The sequence below is a fragment of the Melopsittacus undulatus genome, chromosome 6 (assembly GCF_012275295.1).
Source record: "Melopsittacus undulatus isolate bMelUnd1 chromosome 6, bMelUnd1.mat.Z, whole genome shotgun sequence".
Lineage (NCBI taxonomy): Eukaryota > Metazoa > Chordata > Aves > Psittaciformes > Psittaculidae > Melopsittacus > Melopsittacus undulatus.
Window position 1 is genome coordinate 45,569,623 of NC_047532.1, and position 20,115 is coordinate 45,589,737.

The following is a 20,115-nucleotide window of genomic DNA, read 5'->3' on the forward strand; positions in this document are numbered from 1 at the left end:
TCTGTACTGGGGTGAAAAGCAAGTCAGTTCTCTCCAAACACAGCATACTTGAACTAATCAATCTGAAACTGTACCAAAACCCTCAAGACATAAAACAGCACGCATAGATACCTCCTAGAGCTTTTCCACCCTCCCGTCCCCCCCTCCCCTCCCCCCCCCCCCCATAATTTCAAGTCCCCATTTATATTTACACAAAATTGAGAAAGGAAATACTGAAAGCAGCAAAACACACAATTTTTGGCATAGCCAGTTCCAGTAGCTGGAGAATGTTTGCAATGTTTTTGTGGAACAGTATTCTTGAAATAAATGCACAACTGTATTTTCTTAACAGGGCACTGCTGCAATGGGAGTTCACCTTATACTCCACAGAATACAAATATTCTTTTAGCAGTTTAATATCTGCATAAAAGCATTCTGCTGTTCAGTGCAAGTGCCAATTACTCATTTCAAATATAATTCTGGCCTTGTCATGGGACTGTTTAGAGCACGGACTTAAACTTGTCTATCCTTACTTGTAATGACAGCCTGTCTTCTCCTGGCACCTGTTCTTTTCCAGCTTGTTGTACATACCAGTATTTCTCAAATATCTTCACAAGTAACTAAGTGAGGAGTAAAAGACCATGTTTAGCACAAAACGAGTTCTCAAGTTCTTGTAATATTAAAAATAAAGAATGGCAGCTGATAAAACCTGTTTTGAAAAAAAATTAACTTGATTTAGTTAAATGTGACAAGAAAATAAGAAGTAGGATGATCAGCAAAATAATTTAAGCAAACAAAGCCAGTATAGTATTTTATATCTATCTGATCTGTGCTTGTTTGGGAAAGTCTGACTCCCAATTTCTGTATTTGGCAACCATAGTGATAAGTCAATTTAAGGAAAACTCAACAAAATAAAAAAATAAAAAAAAAAATAAGGAAAAGGATATCATCCATAATGGCAGTACCTCTGTTATTAACTTCTCAGGATAATGGATTTGAAACCTAGATTCACATCAAACTCGCCAGCTTCTTGTAACAATAGGGCCATTTGTTTCATCATACCTCAACCATAAAAACTACATGTCTCAATTTAAAATACTGTATTGTGCAGCAAACATTTAAGACACAAATTCAGTATATTCAAGTTTTAAGATTTCCACAGAAATGAAAAACCTTTCTTTGACAGACAGATAAGCATTTCAAAACTGTAATGAAATCTGATTTCTTAGATAATAACCTAGAGAATATTAGATTCTATCAGGACACACACAGTTTATCTCAATGACACTCACTGAAGGCTGACTATAACATTAAACACGGGTGCTTTAAGTGCACAGTAGTTGAGTCGTACTTCAACTGTTCTCATAGTCAGCTGATGTACAATCAAACCATTCAAATAGGCACCTAGATACCCCAGTATCAGCAACCTTGGGTTTTCTTGGTTATTTCTGTAATTCTTTTTATCAAATACTCAAAACTCACTTAGACGATACCTGTACTTTTCCAGAACAGAAAAAAAAAGTTATCGGACCCAGTACACTTAAATATATCACTCTTACAGGAAGTGCTATCAAATAAGTCTTTGCAACTAGCCCCAAGTGTATATTTAAGGATGCTTTTAAAAATTGTTTTGATGTTGGTCTGTATAATTCAGATGCCTTACAACAGTTGCCTGATCATGACCAGCATTGTGCTTTATGTGAAACCAGAAACCTCAAAATAATTATAAAGCTTCTAGGATTTATGGGAGATGAAACCAGGGCGGTCCACCAAAAAAAAAAAAAAAACAAAAACCCACAAAACAAAACCCACCAAAAAAAAAAAATCCATGATGAAATCCACAATGTTGGAATTTCAATGGGCAAGAGTGGTCCAGACTAGAAGAAAAGCCCAAACCACCGGTAGAAGAATGAAATATGATATGGTCCAAGATGTATCCTTAAAGGTTTGTCTCAACCCTCAGCCATATTGTGAGGATTGATCTTCAGTTCAGTCCAGCCAGCAGAAATTGACTGTGCAATTTTCCATTTCAGGTATTTGTACAGACTATGTACACTCTAGAAGGGTCCTTTAGTGCTACACTGTCGTACTTTTTGTCCCAGCAATTTGAGGGCGTGCAAATTCCACAAAGTCATCAATAAGCACTGGCCATGCCCCTAAAAGAAAAAAAAACACCGCACCATTAAGAACTGGGTTCAACAAGGCATTATTTTTAAAGCTTCAGATCTAAACAAGCTATTTACTTCCCAGTCTTAACCAAGCACAGTTTTCAGAAAAAAAAAAAGCAAAACAACACTGTAATTTGTTTTTCTTACTTAAAATTTGAGAGCTGGTTAAAGACTTCTACTTCCTTTAGACCCAGTTAATATATATCCTTTCCAATGGCCAAAATTCTTTCTTCTGAAAAAAACCTGACAAAAATTCTACCTTAAAACTGTCCTGGGTTTAGCACTAGAACTCAAACTTGACCTCCAGGATGGCAAGGGATGCTGTAAGATGTAAGCAGCAGCACATCATAACATGCATTTTCTGCAGCACAATACGATGTTGCATGAATGCAATGCTCATCTGTTTGAATCGGCATACTTAGCCATACCTGAAAACAGCAAAATACTCTCGGACAGGCAGCAAGAGAGTATAATGCCCTAGAAGGCCAGTATTACACTATATACTCTTTTGTATTTCTTATCAAGAGGCAAGTAAAATGCCTATCAATATTTTACATATTACAGGCAGCCAATTGATGTCCCCAGCCATGTGCATGACTGTCATGTGAAGGTTAAAAACAATTGTGGGTTGGTTTACACTTTCTCAACTATTCATTTATTGTGGACAGCAGCCCATTTGCTCAATGATAAGGGAATGAGAACTGCCTGTATTTATGAAATAAAGTTGCAGAAGCTTGGTCCCCCTGCTCTGGAAATGTCAGAAGTTTATAGCTTCTTCCACTCACTGAACTGATCTGCCACCAGTGACTGAAGGTCATTAGCTGGTTTTGACCAGATTGACTGGAAGAGGAAAGATCAATACAAAAATTTACAAGAAACACATACAGTAGGAAATAACAGCTTTAGCAATCCCTGTATGCTGCAACCTTAACTTCTACGTTATGTGTCTTCACATAAACTGAAGCAATCAAACTTAAAAAATATTCTCAGTTAAGAAATACAATAGCCAGAAGACCCTATGAGGAAGCATGCAGGCCGTGAAACAGTTACTTAGTTGAAGATGCCAAGAACTGTGCTGACAGAAAATGTGCATTTTCTAAATAAACAATAGCAAGGTTTGCCTCAATAAAAAAGAATTAGTGCCTGAGCTCAGACAGAAGAAAAAAGAAAATGGATTTAAGAAAGTTTCAGCATTTATTTTTTAAACCTGCAGTAACAAACAGATGATAACAACATGCATTAAAGTAGCTCTATCCAGACATTACATTACCAGTGGTACTTTAATTATGCTGCTATTAGACAGGTGTGCCAAAGCCAACACACAGTAATAAATGTAGTATAAAACACAGAAGTTAATGAAAGAAAATGGAAATGTTTACCTTCCTCATCATAGTTAGACATATCATCTGCTATCATTGTACTAAAGTCTAGAAGAAGGTTCCAGGTATCCTTAGGAATTGATCTTTTATGATGTTCCTGTTTGGAGGGGTGGAAAATTAATATTTAAAAAATAATAATAATAAATTAAAACCCCTTATACACTCTTGTTTTTACTATCTTGGACACATTCATATTCCCAGAACATATTTTGTTTGCACACCCTATGTAAAGTGCAGTATCTGGGATCTGGGTCAAAATAGTCTATTTTATCTACTTAGTAATTTAAACGTATCTTCCAAGTTTTGAAAATACTGCAGTCCAGTTTATGTAAAGATTTAAACTTACCAACAAAAATTTGTTCCACAAGTCTAGAAATTTAAATCTTCCATTAAGTACTAGATTCCAGTAGGCAATGGCCATTTCTAAATCTGTAATATCAAAATATATTACTTTTAGAGATATACATTTCAAATACATCAACACCAGAGGTATCAAACACTAAGATGAACCATATATTCATGAAGGTGAAAAGATTCATCATGCACATATACTAAATGCACCCTTTACAAAAAGGCAACCATAAATAAAGCATTATATAAAATATCTTCTAGATTTTGATACTATCACTTGAATACAGAAGAACTGAAAATTGCCCATATCAATATCTAACATATCCAAAACACACAAGAACGTCATATGCCTTTTGATATCTAACAATACTTTAGTTAAAGTTCAATGAAATACTGTGTTTTAGAAATGCTGTTGACTTGAAAATTTGTAGTGTTCTGTAGTAAGATCTTTAATCGTTTTTTGATATATAAATTTACATAAAATGATTTATTATTTTATTCTTAGAGCAACCTTGTTACAGCTGCTGGTTTTGTAACATGACTTGTCAAGTGTTTATTTGGGTTTCCTTTTGGAAGAAATAAGTACTGTACAAGCAGATGGTTGGTTTGTTATTCGTCTTTTTTTGGCTGGGTTGGGGTTTTTGGAACTGACAGAGTTCAGGAACAACCTGCTTCTGGTCAGGCAACTGCAGGCTCTTGTCAGCAGAAGGTGCTGTTATAGTTTAGCAGTTAAAAAAAGAGACTGGGTAGTCTAGCATGTCAGGAAAAAAACCCTCACCTCCCTGGTATTTGCCAAAGGCTAAACTGACATGCATTTACTGTTTATTAGTGGTGTACAGCAGCTTATTAGCTGATAAAAGAAACTTACATATGTGAGTTCTAAATCTTTACCTAGTGTGATCTCCATTACCGGGCATTAACAAGGACCTCTGACTGTGTAACAAAATGCTGCTGTGATCTTACTGAATTCAGTACCCATCACCAAGTTCATATAGTAACTTCAAGAAGCTATCAAGTCAAGTGACGTCTTTTTTAACAAAAGCTCTTATGTATTTTGCAATCTTCCATAAGCAATCCTCTCATGAGGGCAGAGAGAAGCACATGATCAACTGCACCTCAGGAAAAAAACTAAAAAACGTGACAACTCAAGATGCTGGAACTATTTCAAAAAACAGGGAGGTGGATCTCAGAGATGAAATCAACAGCAAACAAAACAAAGCATAAACTCTGCATTGCTGGAGGGAAAATAGATGGTGATGGGGGGAGTTCCAGAACTGTTTACTATTTTTGATATTAAAAGTTCTTCTCAAACAAAGTATTCACATTATAATGCTTCCTGACCAAAGTAAAGAATAAAATTACTGATTTTTCAGCAGCTAAAAAGGGATGCGATTTCAGACAAAAGTGTAAGCAATGTACACTAAAAAAATGTAAGTTTCAAGAGCAGAAACAAATTAAACAGAAGTCACTACTCCCGAGGAAATGAGCTATACGTGAAAATGAGAACTTACTAAAAAAAGCGTAAAAACTAGGTATCCCTTTTTAACAGAGGATTCAGATACAAAAATACGCACTTCAGCTTTCAACTGAAATTACTGTCTTTTTAAAAATAGAGACAAACTTCAGATTAAGCTGATCAATTTCTCAAGAAAACAATTATAAAACTAAGTTTTATTTAATTGTGATGCATTAATAGCAGGCATACGAAAAAATGCAAAATCCCTGCATATTTACAGTGGTTTATAAACAAACATTATAAACAAACTGTGCACTTTGACATGCTTATGAGATTATTCTTGCAGCTAAGCAGAGGCTTTTAAAAAACAGATCTTGGGATGCTGCAACTTCAAACTCATTGTGAATCCAAAAAATATACTTTAAGCACAAAGGCATAAGGCCTTAGGACAAACTACAGGTTTTAAAAGAAATGTTATGAGATCACAAAATTGGAAAGATAAAATTTTACATTTTCATATGTGAACGACTACTCAGGAAAGTCCTCATAGATGAAATATGAAAGTCTCAAAATTTTTGGTCCATTTTGAGTTTTATCCAGCAAGATGCAAACAATGTTTGAGACAAGTATCAGCTAAAAAAAAAAAAACTGATACGCAAATATCACAAGAACTTCTTAGACAACCCCAGTACTTACAGGGTAGCAAGCAATTACGCAGAGGAAATGCATTTCCAGAACTATGCCTGAACAACTACACAATGTTTGGAAGATTACAGACCAATGTACATTAAAATCAATTTGCAAGTTCCTACAAGCTGTTATTTAGACACTCCAAAATTAATTGCCTAACAAGAAGCACACACTTTTCAGCACTGTATTTGTCCCAGTATTCTTCTGCTTCAGGTTTTCCAGAATTATTCTGCCATATTGTTAAATTTATGCCTAAAACTATGTACGTATTGGCACCAAAAGGGCTGGTAAGCATCCAGATTTTAAGCACAGTTCTACATCACTTCCAAATTCAGATTGAAAAAAAACAAACAAAAAAAAAAAGCCACACAACCGAAAAAAAACACCTTGTACTATGCATATGCTATATGGATCTGAGAAAACTGCTCGTCTTTGTCACTGTTAGAGCTTAACTTGTATAAAGTTTTAATATGAATGAGAAATAAAGCAAAAGACTTAGTTTTCCTGGTAAATAATTTTTACTGAAGTCTGTTCCATCTGGGATACTCAAAAAAATTATTTCTATCTATAGGATTAGGGGGGAAAAAAATCAGAGAAAGAATGTAAATCTTCCTTATACATCAGAAATGTGAAGCAGAAAATAAAGAGGTAAGTACAACATCAAACGGTTCTGGTATTCTGAAACTTTGAGAATATTAAGAATGATAATTTAATTATAATATCATTGTAATTTCTCATTTCGCTTTTACCACCTTACAAGGGTTTTGAAGAATACTCCTTGTGGTGTAAAGCTGTTTAAAAATTAAAACCAACATACAAATGGTAACCATAAAAACAAAACAAAACCCTACAACCATTCATATTGCAGAACTGATTCTACACTCACTCTCCAAAACCTAACTTCTGTCTTCTCACAATTCAGTTACTGTCCATATTTTCCTCGTTCTAGCAGCCAAAACAAATTAATACACCTTTTACAAGAAATAAGAATCAGCCCTTTTATTTATTTGCAGGATTCTGATCTGACTGCATGCACACACAAGTATTTTCAGCACTCTTTTAGCTTCTTTGAAGACAATTAAACCCACAATTCAATTGAAAACAAAAACTAAAATACAGAAAGATGTTAAAAATGACAGAGTCAAAACTAAGACATGAAGATTTTGCTTATTTACTTATTTTTCAACATTCATTTTAAGCCAGAAGTTGGTCTACATATAGAAATAAGACAACAAAATGAAAACAAAATGCTTATTTTTTCACAGCACATGAATGCAAACCTGGTCAGTAGCTGTCAGTTTAAGGCTTTTTCATTACTGAAAAAAATACACAAGCTGCCAAGAACCTACTAGCCTTTCAGTATTTTATTTCTGCTCAAAAGTAGAACAGTTAACATTTAGAGAGTCATGACATACTGCTAGTTATGGGTAATATCTGAACTACTCTGTATATAAATTAATATGCATTCTGGTTGGTTAACATTTTTGTTCCCTCATTTTTGCTCTTTTGAACAGACAGGTCTACAGATTGTTCATTCACTTCCATCAGAAATGTGTTGTGCCATTATTTTTAATAAGTGATTCTTTCACTTCACCTGTTACACAAATCAAAAGCAAAATCAGTAAAGAGCCATGAAATAATGGAAAAAAATAATCAGTGAGCTGAGGAGAATAAAAAAAAAAAAAAAAGGAAAAAGGCTGTAAGGCTGTAGGTAGGCACCTATCACCAATGGCATAATAACAGGCATCAAGACCAGGATATAGAAATTTATTTTGTACTATTCCACTTCTATTTTGCCAAGACATCTGCAAGTATTTTTGGTGATACAAGAGACTGTACAAGTGTACTTACATGGAAATCAGTTTTACAGCTTAAATCTGTCTTAAAAGTGAGCATTCAATTAATCTGTTCACTGCTGCAAATTCTAAGTAGTATAATTATGCCTTTAGTGTAAGGCCATAATCCACTGTGCTTACTGAGAAATGCACATACTCTCTGTGAAAGAATAAACCTTCTCTCATAAAATTCTGTAGAATATAGTAATGATACAGATATTTCTATCAATTTTAACACCTCAAACTGACATCTATCTTTCACAACAGACAGGTGTATTTTATCCCAAAGGTGGTAATCTTTTAGACTCACTGGATGACTGTAATACTTTCACTTACTACTTTAATCAGTCATTTCCCATATTTATGAACAAATATTTACAATTAAGAATACATACCTAAACCTTTCTGCCCCGGATTCTTTGCAAAGTTGAAAGTAAATTGATAAAAATCCTTAAATCTTCCTGGCTCTTTTAATTCTTGTTCCATTTTTGGAATCTGGGCCTTCAGTTTTTCTATGCTGTCACATCTGCATTTTAAAAAAAGCATGTTTATTGGTGTATTAAGTCAATTTTTCCATAAAGTATGAGTTATAACTTAAGTAATCGTGGGATCCAATATAATTATTAAAAAAATCAGGAAGCCATTAATTAGTCTGCACCTATACAACTATTTCTTTATTACACTCCCATTTGCATATTCTTGCTCATACACCAAATTCCGTAATTCAACTGGTTTTTAGAAAAATGTGATAAAGACTATATTACATTTTCATAAGGCAAAGAAAACCCAGGTATTCTAGACTGCAGACTGACATCCTTGCTTTACCCACCTGAGTAGCTCTATGGCAAATAACTGAAATACACAACCAAGGCAAGGAGCACCCAAAGCTGCCTCCAATTTTTTGGTAACTAAGCATCTAGCACAAAAACAGCAGATGCATTTTTACAGAGGCAGGCAAGTGATGCTAGACTCCAAAAAGTCTCTGAAGTCTGAAAGGACAATGTGATTGTGAATTCCCAAAAACAGGGCTGTTTCACTGTACATTCCAGTTTCTGACACTGGGTTACACTGTCCTTGTCTAATACTTGCTGCATACTTACCCTAGCTCAGTCATTCCATCCATGAATTCCACCTTTGAAAATTCACACTGTGTTGCAGCTCGGAATTTCCATGCAATGATGAGTACAGTAATGCTGGCTGGGTCAAGAGCTAGATCATCACAAAACTGCTGTATACCATCTATACCAATTTTATTTTCATCTTGAGGATCTTTGGGATATAAAAGTAAGTATCAAGAAAAACAGATTTTTGAAAAAGCTAATTTATTCTATAACTGCATTTAAGATTTTCATTACAATATATTTCAAACATTTTCATGACAATATTTTGGGGATCAGGCCTTATAAGTGAGTATTTTAAAAGCAAAATTAAATTAGTATTTTCAATAGTTAAGCTTTAAGAATTGAAGCAGTTACTACAACAAAGCCTCCCATACAATAAAGCTTATGTTATTTTCATTGAGAGACAAAAGCATCACAAACATTTGTTTTCTGCCTAATAATATGCATGATACTGCAACTCATTCCATACAGAGAACAGTCATCCTTTCCCACCAGCACACTTAATTATTGGCATCTTTGGTAAGACTGCTGATCTGTGTACCATTACAAACAATTCTGCAGTGTCCATCTGCAAGCCGTACTGATATTGATTATGGTCAGAATAATCAAATCTTACCATAAACTAAGTTAATCTTAGTTTTATGCATTTTATGGCAACACCAGCATACATGAAATTGGACCAATCCAAGAGAAAAATCCAATCCAAGAGGACGAGAGGAAAGTTATGTTGCCCCATTACTGATTCCAGCTAGGCACACTCCTTTTTCCACAAAGGAATCAACATCTGGTCCGGAAGTGAGATGCTCACATTTCAAGTGCACTAACAAAGATCTACTAACTTAAACCAACAAAGACTTCAGGAATTTGGATTACACACACATACGAAAAATTACAGAAAACACAGCACTCATTTTTAGATTTTTTTTTAACTGCTAAACAACAGAATTTGTTCTACTGTACTGAGTCCAGTTTACTATTTGTGGTAGGATATTATCAGTTCAGCACTGGCTAAATTACTTTGTTTTCTTTTCCTCTCTGTAACTATTTGATAATACGCACAAGGTGAATAAAAATCAAGGCAGAATCCATCCTTGGTATGCAACCTGTCACTTTGTCAGGATCCAGTCCCAAGTGATGTGCTTCCCCCAGAACAACTACCTAAAATCCACATTAACCATTACACTTACTCACTGTACACATAATCCCAGTTCCAAGACCCTATCCTGTATAAATGTGTGTATATTTTGAGCACATAAAGCAATCACACATAATCCTTGTGAAGCAGAAGACTACCTATATCCCCTTTCAAACCTGTATTAGTAATAGGAAAACCAAAGCTGAAAGAGTCAAGATTTCAAGCACAAGAGCACAGATGCAATGAGACCTTGTAATTAAGAATACATACAACTATGAAATAAACCTTAAAATTCAGGGTACTCACCTTTGTATCTGTTATATAGCTGTTCTAGCTTCTTTCTGTCCAATGATCCTTTAACACTCTCTCGTATATAAAGTTCAGGATTTTGGAAAAAGTTGTCTGTTGCAACATCTAACTTCCAGTCATTTTGAGACAGACAACTCACCGCTGTCTTTTCACTAGATTGTGTGAAGACCATAAACTGACGCACTTTATCCTTCTGTGACGATTTCAACTTGTTCTAGTAAAAACAGACAACACTGTAACTAGAAACGTTTTACTGGACACACAGCCCCCCTCCCCTCCAATAGCTAAACCCCAAATAAAACCAAACAATTTTAAATTAAAACAAACAAACAAACTCACCTTACCTTCATTCTAGGTACTTCACATTGTATCCACACTGAGTTAAATCATCACAAAAATCATGCTGGCAAAGCAATGACAGAAATAAAAAAATGGATATTCTTACTGCGTATTTGGTGAGAGAGCTGAAAAGCACTGGACATTCATATGCAGCTGTAGGCTGGGACACCTTTCTATTTAAACTAATTTTCGGGGGTTTTTTTATTAAAAGAAACACCAAAAACATTCTCCTCTTAATAGAAGAATGCTACACCTATCAATAAATGAGAACTGAGATGCCTAAATAGAACCCATGGCTACCAAACTATTTGACAGACTAATTGCCTCAACAGATGCAGCAGATCAAGCCATTTAATAGCTTACCATCACTGAGTCAAAGGTTGGCACTGTTAGTCCCAGATGAACAGACTAACAGAAACACCAGCTAGTGCAGGACCAGGGAAAAAACCATACTGCCAGGAACAGGATCTCTTGATGGGTCTCTTGATGACAGCAAGAAACTAGTCTGGGTCATCCATTTCATGGAGCTACATGCTGAGCTAACTTAAGAGAATAGATATGTTTTGAGGATTTTTTAGAGATTTTTCACTTTGAAGATGCTCAGCTCCACCTACATGATTTGCACAACACTCCTGTGAGCAGGCATTGTCTCGGCTCACAGGTGCAACAACTGAAGCCAAAAAAAATTTAAAAAGAGGGCAAGTAATTTTGCCAGAGGCAGGCAGGGGAGTGAGGAGCCAAAGTGAGAGCCCTGGAATTTCAGGCCTCCTGCCCAGACCAAGACACATCCCTCTGCTCTAGCGCAAAACTGAATGGAGAACTTGCTGCCAGTCATTTATCAGCATAGAAGGATTCCCAAGGATATTTTTTTTCACGAGAAGCACACTCACTATTTCAAGGGTATTAGTTACACAAAACTAACTGCTGATCAGGAGAAAGCCACCACACAGCACTTAAATTAAAAAAATAATTAAAAAAAATATTAAAAATAAACTCCCCAAACCAAAACAACTCTGTAGCTACAATGCTTAGCTAAAGCCAAACTTCCTGAAAAGACCCACTGTTTACTATTTATGCTATTATGACTATTTCCCAGCAGACATTCAGCATCTTACAATATTGAGCTCAAGCTTCTACAAAAATCACTTACGCTCGCAAAGCCATGTGGAATGACTTCCAGTAATGACTAATGGATTTTTAGCTGCAGTTTTTAAAAATATATTGTAAACTCTGGTATACTAAAACAAAACATTGAATGAAATTCCATATGAAGATGAAACAATCCCAAAGCTAATCTTCTGTAACAATTACCAGCTTCCTCAAATCAGTTCCACACAACCAGACTGCCACATCACTACAGACACAAACTCAGCTATACTTTACGAAGCTGGTGCCTTTAATCATTAGGGTTTTGTTTAGGTTTTGGGGTTTGGGGTTTTTTTTGTTTTCTTTTGGTTTATTTTTTGATTAGTTGGCTTTGTTTGGGCTTTGGGGTTTTTTTTTTAAACACATACACATAAGTATACATGGCCTTTTTAATAATGAGTATTCTGTAGAACCTCAAGAGGCTTTGTTCTGCCCTACTTTTGCAAGGGTAAACTCTAAAAGCAATGACATGCAACAGAAAGTCAATGACATACAACAAAAAGTCAAAGAACAAGTTTAAAATGGCTTCACAATGGATGTTCAAGACCATAAAAGGTAGCGTATTTTGAGTACTGTCACTTAAAAGGAGAATGCAACTTACTAGATAAAAAAATTGCAGTGTAAATCATTTTTATGATAAAATTTAAATCCTATTACGCACAAGAGATCTTCCTGTGCTTAGGACTCCCTAAGTGATACTCACAAGGTAAAACCTTTTTAAAAAGAACATTGAACTTGCTAGGAGTCAAGCAGTTAATGACACTAATCAGTACAGCATTCACTAATACATGAAGATGCAATAAATCACATAGTTCAGCCATAATCTTTCTCTGAAACAACTGTATTTTTACTGGTCAAATACAAGTTTATTTTTAGTGAAGAACTGCCAAATCGCTTTCTTTATATTGATGAATGTTTCCGCAGAAGTTTGCCAACGTAGATGAGACACTCCACATCCCAAGTGACTAGACAACTATTTGAAGGACAGCAAGAGAAGAAAATACTGCTGAGTTTTTATTATGCTATTACAGCTCTTCTTTCATTACATTAAAAAACCACACTTCAAGCAGGAACAGGTTCCAAGCCCTCTCCATTTTTAAGGGCTATTTCTAGAAGCCAACCTCTAACAGTCTATTATTGTTTTAAGTGTGCAATACAGAAGCCAGAGTACCCTATAACCTTTGATCCTATAGTCATCAGGCAACAAATATCATACACTGCAACTGTACGTGCTGTATTGCAATGCAATCCATTTAAACTGCCTCAATTTTAACACTAGTAACGAAGATAGAATTTTGACAGGTATGTCTTGCTAAAATATGCAAGTGAAACCCAACAGAAAACACATGCAACAAATTTTCTAGTAAGTCTTATACCTTGGGGTAAGGGGAAAAGGAAAAACTCAGATCTGCAAGCCTTTGATCAAGTTTGTGTGACATCCAAGCTACCTCTCATAATGAGGATGTCACAGGAGACAGAAGGTGAACTTACTTTTAAAACACAGAATAACTTCTCCAAATAAACAGCTACATTATGTATTCCTAAAACTACAACAATCGTATAATTGTAATGAATACCTGATGCTGTAACACTGATTTTAAAATGAAAATTTGCCTCTTCCCACAAAGTACCGAATTTGACAATTCTAGTTGAATAACCTATCCTTGATCAGATACTTCAGTAAAAGATTAATCATGAAAATTTAAAAAATGATAGTACTTGTGCATGCCCCACCCCAAGTTGTCAGTGGGGTTTTATTTCTGGCCTGACTGAAAGTCCCTTCATCTAGGGGAGGAAGTTTTCCCAGTATAAGGGGAAAAAAAATGGTACAACTGATCTGCCAACTCTGACTACATGGTTGTTTTTCCTTATCTTCTACATTCAATTTTTAGTCACCTCAGATTCACCAAGTGAGACCCCACTTGGGGTACTGTCTGCAGTTACGGTGTCAACATATGAAGGATCAAGTCCAGAGGGCGGCCACAAGAATGATCAGGGGGTTGAAACCATATGAAGGTAGGCTGAGGAAGTTGGGGCTGTCCTTTCTGCAGAAGAGAATGCTGCATGGAGAACTCAGAGCAGCCTTCCAGTATCTGAAGGGGAGCTACAAGGATGCCAGAGGACTCTTCATCAGCAACTGTAGTGACAGGACAAGGAGTAATGGGTTTAAAATTCAACAGGGGACTTTCAAATTAGATATAAGGAAAAAGTTCTTTACTGTGGGAGTGGTGAGGCACAGGTTGCCCAAAGAAGTGGTAAGTGCTCCATCCCTGGCAATGTTCAAGATCAGGTTGGACAGAGCCTTGGGCAATGTGGTCTAGAGTGAGGCACTCCTGCCCATGGCTGCAGAATGGAACTAGATGGTCTTAAGGTCCTTTCCAGCCCTATCCATTCTGTGATTCTATGAACACCTCTGCATAATGGTCATCAACATTTTCTGGATAGGTAATAGCTGTATGAGAGCTCCACTGTCTTGGATAACATCCACGGGAAATAGCAACAGCCTTCCTCTCACACTGCCTGGACTGGAGAGCTGAAGATTCCCACCAAAATCCCATTTGTGGCCTTTGCTCAAAGGTTATATGCAGCCATCAGCTAGACAGTGTATGATCCGTTTGAAGTATCACTGCCCAAAACTCCTTATGGCCCCCAATGAAGACATTCACACAGTTACTCCTCAAGGAGTAACTGATTTTCACCTTTCCCTGCCCAGCCACTGCTTAGAGATGATCTGATTCCTGCTAGTTTCACTGCTAACTACAGGAATTTGAATGATGTGATGATACCTGTGCTTTTGTTTCTGGAGTCAAAGAAAGCCTGTTAAGTTCTCATGCATGTGACAGGTAAAAGCCTATGCTAAAACAATATCAACCTCCACAAACTCTAGGCTTTTATACTAACTGCATTTATACTCCAGCAAGATATCTGGCTGCGGGAAGCATACTTGCACTTTTTAAGGACCCCAGTGACGTCAGTTCAAACCCAGAATAACTTCATCTCACATGCAGAACAGGCTTGTGCATGTAATAATAACCTCACAAATCATGACTGACAGTTTTGTCGCATCTTTATATGACACTAATGGTCAAGAGAATATTGTTCCTTTACAGTGTCTGAATCATTCCATGTTGGGCTGTAACCATGAAAGGAACATAAAAGACACCTGGCAAATAATGTGGTTCACTGCTGGTATTCAATAAATATATAACTAAAGCTTAAATGGCAAAATCATGAGTGTTTTTATTAGTTTACTAAGAAAACAAAAATTCACAACAGAAGTCTATGAATACACTTTATTACATTTGAATCCATTATCTGCAATGGCATACATGTATACTACCAAAACCATCATAAAATCCAAGGTAAAGACAAAAACAATTCAGGTAAACAGCAATAGATTCTGTATAATGTAAACAAATATGTCCCTCAACTACTTTATATTTTCTACAGCAGCTTCTTGAAAAGAGGGCACACAAAGTAAGATAGTAAGGTAATTTTTAAGCTTCTGTTTCAAAGTTATGTGAAATCCATTTGTTTGCAGTGGAACAGAACAAAATGAAGATTTGCAAGGTCTGCTGAGGTATAAAATCTAAGGAAAAAATAACAGGCAACATAAAATCAAAGTTGCTTTTTATGCCCTCTAATGTTCTTCTTAGTGGATGAAACAATTTTACTACTTGTGTATGAGTAGAAAGTCTTTCTTAGAACATAAATATAAAGCTACCTAGAAGAATACAGTTCTTGCAACAGTCTTTTTAGGTCATTCATATTAGCCCAAAAGGTGAAAGAAACACCAAAAATCTGGACTTATTCTATTAAAAAAGGACAAAATAAAGCTGTCAGTTGTTTAGCATTCTTAACTGGTCTAGGTCAGAAGCTGCATTCATAGTTTCTATTTGCATTGGCACCATAAAACATAGGTAAAATATCAAGAGCTACATAATACTTTTCACACCTTGTTCTCAAAGTAGTTCATATTCCTGAATAATTTTTTTCATGGCTCTAGTTAAAAGTGATTTTACAGTATAAGTTCAAAGGATTCTCTGGTAAGCTAGAAGAGGAAACAAGATCGTGCACCATCTTGCCTAGCCCTCTGACTACTCCATCCTAAGCATAACGCCAAGAATTTCACAGTTTTACTACAGGATAAGCAAAACCAAAAACATTTCATATCAACAAACTGCTATAGACATGAATATTCACCACAAAAACAGCCTTACAGAATAGCTTGTTGAGTGAAACACTGCATAACAATGTCATGAGCTACAATACCATTACAGGAGACAGCGTCAGACATGAAATTCTTGTAATACTAAATTTTTACAATTTCCTGTCACCTGAGGCTTGCAGTAGGAAGTTATGTATTTATCAGCATAGAAATATTCTTCAGAGGCTATACTGCACAATATAATAGGTACTGTAAACAGAGATAAGGATAAATACATGGATACTCACACAATTGCTTTGACTATCAAACATAGTCTTAAATTCATTAAATTATTCATAATAGTACAGGTAGTGGCTCTTCTCAGAGAGTACAATGGACCAGCTTGCTGCTCTGTCTTGATTCGCAGGCACATTACTTATCCTTGTGGTGAGATGAAGCAATAACATACTAACAGGTATGGTGAAGGAGACCACTTCTACAGATGCTGCTCAGCTCAAATGAGAATGTGGGTAAGAGGCAGATTGCTATCAGCAACCCAAGGAATGCTGCCAGGATGGTGTACCTGAGCACTGGACAGAAAACACTTTTCAAGTTTCCCAAATGGCCAGAGCAAACCTAACAGGCTACTGTAATGGTGTCTTTCCCACATATTGGACAAAGACAGTTTAAACCAGATTTCTGTGTCCTAAAAACCCCTGGACATACAAACACTGGCGAGACTAAGAGCCAGAACTGCTGTAACTGGCAGCGCTACATGGCAAGTAAGAGCCAGGCCTCAGCTGCAGAAGCCTCTTCCGTAGAACTTACTATGCCAGACAAGCAATTCAGCCCCAGGAACATGCCACCGTCACTGGAAGGACTAGCCAGGGCAGTAGTGCATATGGTCAGTAAAATGGGATGTTGCATCTCAAGTGTCTGGATGGACATCTTCAAATCTCTGAAGAAGTCTCCCTACTCTTTCCCCTAATTAAATAGAGAATTTTGACATACCACAAGTAGAATCCTATGTCTGGCCACTAGAAATAATTCATACCTGCATTTACTACTGCTTCAGCTGCAGGCTGTCATTTCATCCCACTTCAGTGTCTATGTCATCCTTTCACCTGGGTGTTGGAGTCAATGAGCACAACCTGGAATACAGTTGTTTGCATAGGGCCTAACAATGATGCCCAGGGCCATGACTAGAGTATTCAGGTACTTCCTCCAATCTGATAAATACCAATCTATCAGTATAGTATTGTTCCACAGAATTTATCTGCTAGTTTTTCAGTGAAGTATTTCCAAGAAGACTTAAGTAGATAGCATTCTGCTGTTTCTCACAAAAAGCTATTCTGAGGATAGCATGCCTCACTATTTCTGTTATCCTGCCACTTGCTCGAGTACTGTACAATTTACATTTCTAATCACATAGCCAGCTAATAAGATCTGTCTGTACAAGACACCAACAGTGTACTTATTCTGCATACCTACATTTAATAAATTGCGAGACAGTGCTAGGTGATTTTTATGGAAAAAAGTCTTCACAAATAGTTGTGTAACATGGCTGCATAAGTGCAATTTGAGACAGTCCCAGAACTACAGGGTTACAATAAGACACCTCTATGGTCTGAACTTTATCCAGACTTTAGTTTTAAGCTCCCATAAAAAAAAAAATCAAGTGAAGATCTATATCAAACTACTTAATTAAAAATTATAGTAGTAACATAGTAACAAGTTTATTATAGAGGCACGATCTAATACACCACCATTAACTTAAATTCTGGGTAACCAAATTTTTATGCCAACATAACCCAGTTATAACTCCATCAGTTAAAGGTGACATTTTTTTAATTTGTTTTTAATACCCTTTTAACACTGCTGGCCAGAATAATATTAACTGCAGGTATAAGATATCTTTATACCACTAAGTATATACCAGTAGATCTTAAAATTCCCTCCTACACCCATCCTATGACAATACAGCTGCAACAGAAAGTACAACTTTCAACTATACAGGTGTAGCTGAAGCTGTACAACTCTTGTATACAGAGAAGGCCTAGAAATATGACTACAAATACGCTCCCTCGGGTGCATAAGACACTGTGCAAGTGACCAATAAGGAGCCCACTTATTTAAACTTAAGGAATGTCTTTTTCTTTGTTTAGGCGAACAAAAATAGCATATTTTGTTCCAACCACTGTGGTTTCCCTCTGTAAGAGAAAAGGGAGAATGTCTGCCGATTTGAAGATCCATAGCAAATCGCCAGCTATAAGGAAAAAAATACTATGGAGAAAATACAAGATAGCTCTTCCTTTACATTTATAAGAATAGGAGCCTTACCAAAACCACAAAACAATTATCCAGAAATTCTCCAGCATAATCCCAGTTCTAGAAGCATCAACATGCCCAAGTTTCCCAGTGAACTGACAGCACTTAATGGGCCCTGACCTGCTTAAAATCCTGAGAAAAAAACTCCAAGTAGACCCTGGTTTCTGGCAGCCTCCTGTACTCTATCCAGTGGGATGCTGTTCACCATCCCAAACGGGACACAGACAAGCTGCCCATAAAACATTTCTACTGCCCCTGTCCTGTGCAAAAGCCCCTAGACCCTCATACAAAGTGCAAGCAAGTACCCCGTCGCCGTGAGGAGGCCTGACAGACCCTCGCGCGCCGAAGGCCTTCGCAGGATCCCAGCGCCCCCCACTCTAGGCCCCTGCCCAGGGGTTACCTCTTGCCCACCGGCCCCGCGGCCAGCGGCCCCGACCCGCTGCGCAGCCCCTCCCAGACCCCACACGCTCTCCCAGTCCTGCCTAGTAGGAGGACCGAGAAGTCTACGAACTCAAAACACCATGCCCCTTCTGCGGAGTCCCTGGGACCGGCCCTTTCGCCGCTCCCGTCGCGCCGCTCCCGAACACCCCAGCCCGCCACGACTAGGCCCAGCTGCCCCTGCGGCGCCGCCGCGGCTGGCCAACCCCAAGGCGCTGGGCCGGTCAGAACCGAGGGGTAACCCGGGAAGACACTCACCATGTTGAGAGCTGTGCAGACCTCTTCCCTCACGGCTCAGGCGGAGACTGAGGGCGGCGGCGGCAACGGCTTCCTCCGGCGGCGGCAGCTCCCGGCTCCTCACGGGCCCTTCCGCCGCCTCCCGATCATGCGCAGTGCGGCGCATCCCCCGCACCGGGAGCCGACGCTGCGCGGCCGCGGCACAAAGGGAGGGAGTCCGCACCGCGGGGAGGCTTTGCGCGGCAGCTCTGGCTCGCTCCTGGCCCCGTCCGTGTTTCCTGCGGGAGCGGTTGGCGCTAGTCAGCACGGCGTTTGTGGCTGCGGCGCGAATGACGGGCTGGTCGTCGTACGCAGCTGAGGTGGGGGGTGCCGCGCTGGGGGAGGAAAGGAGGTGCCTGGCGCGAGGAGGGGAAAGGGGACGAATCCACCTCCAGTGTCTTCGGGATTGGGAACAGGGGCGAGCTCCCCTCCCGCGGCGGGCTTGGGCGAGGAGAGGCCGCGGAGCAGGAGCGGGCAGGTATGGCCGCAGCCAGGCATGGCCGCAGCCAGGCGCGGCGGGGTGTTGTCGCTTTAGGGGCGCGGGCCGCCCGGCTCCCTCAGCCCCTCTGCCGCCTCCGACCCCCTTGAGCCAAGGCCACCCTGCGTCCCTTTTCTGTGGGGGAAGGGCCTTATTTTCTCAGATACCTGAAATCAAAACGCTTTGCGAGGTGTGCACGTGCGTGGTTAACACGGGCGCCGCGCTTGCAGGGGTGTTCCGCGGTTTCTGTCGAGGGCACAGCCACAGCGCATGAACGTCAAAAGATGTGGGGAAAAGCCCGTGGGGTTTTGAGGATGGATGTGGAAAGGATGCAGAAGACATTTGCTGAGCAGCCACGGAGACTTGGGGAAGGTGAAGTCACATACTAGCACCTTTAGAGGCATTTTCCTGCGGGACCCTCTCCATACTTGAAAGAGCCTCCTGCTGGAGATTGTAATCCCCTTTGAGCAGCTGTTGCTTCCAGGGGGCTGTTGACTAATGCAGCTTTTTCTGCAGTAGCATAGACGTACTAATAAAAGA

General features: G+C 38.5%; 1 protein-coding gene across 1 annotated transcript; it reads right to left on the reverse strand.

Moving 5' to 3' along the window:
* Positions 1-168: 168 nt before the first annotated feature.
* Positions 169-19,391, reverse strand: DCUN1D1 (defective in cullin neddylation 1 domain containing 1). Its single transcript, XM_005146931.3, has 7 exons — positions 19,080-19,391; positions 10,421-10,637; positions 8,959-9,127; positions 8,254-8,384; positions 3,873-3,955; positions 3,527-3,623; positions 169-2,135 (listed from the first exon to the last, which is right to left on the reverse strand). Exons 1-7 carry the CDS (start codon positions 19,080-19,082, stop codon positions 2,056-2,058), a joined length of 780 nt encoding a protein of 259 aa, XP_005146988.1. The 5' UTR covers positions 19,083-19,391; the 3' UTR covers positions 169-2,055.
* Between the last annotated feature and the right edge of the window lie 724 nt (positions 19,392-20,115).

Bases quoted from the DNA above. Each gene is read 5' to 3' on its own strand.
- DCUN1D1 (XM_005146931.3), bottom strand. The intron at 9,128-10,420 runs GTGAGTACCCTG...TATATCCCAAAG, and splicing joins GCTATATAACAGATACAAAG to ATCCTCAAGATGAAAATAAA. The intron at 2,136-3,526 runs GTAAACATTTCC...TTTTTCTTTTAG, and splicing joins GTCTAACTATGATGAGGAAG to GGGCATGGCCAGTGCTTATT.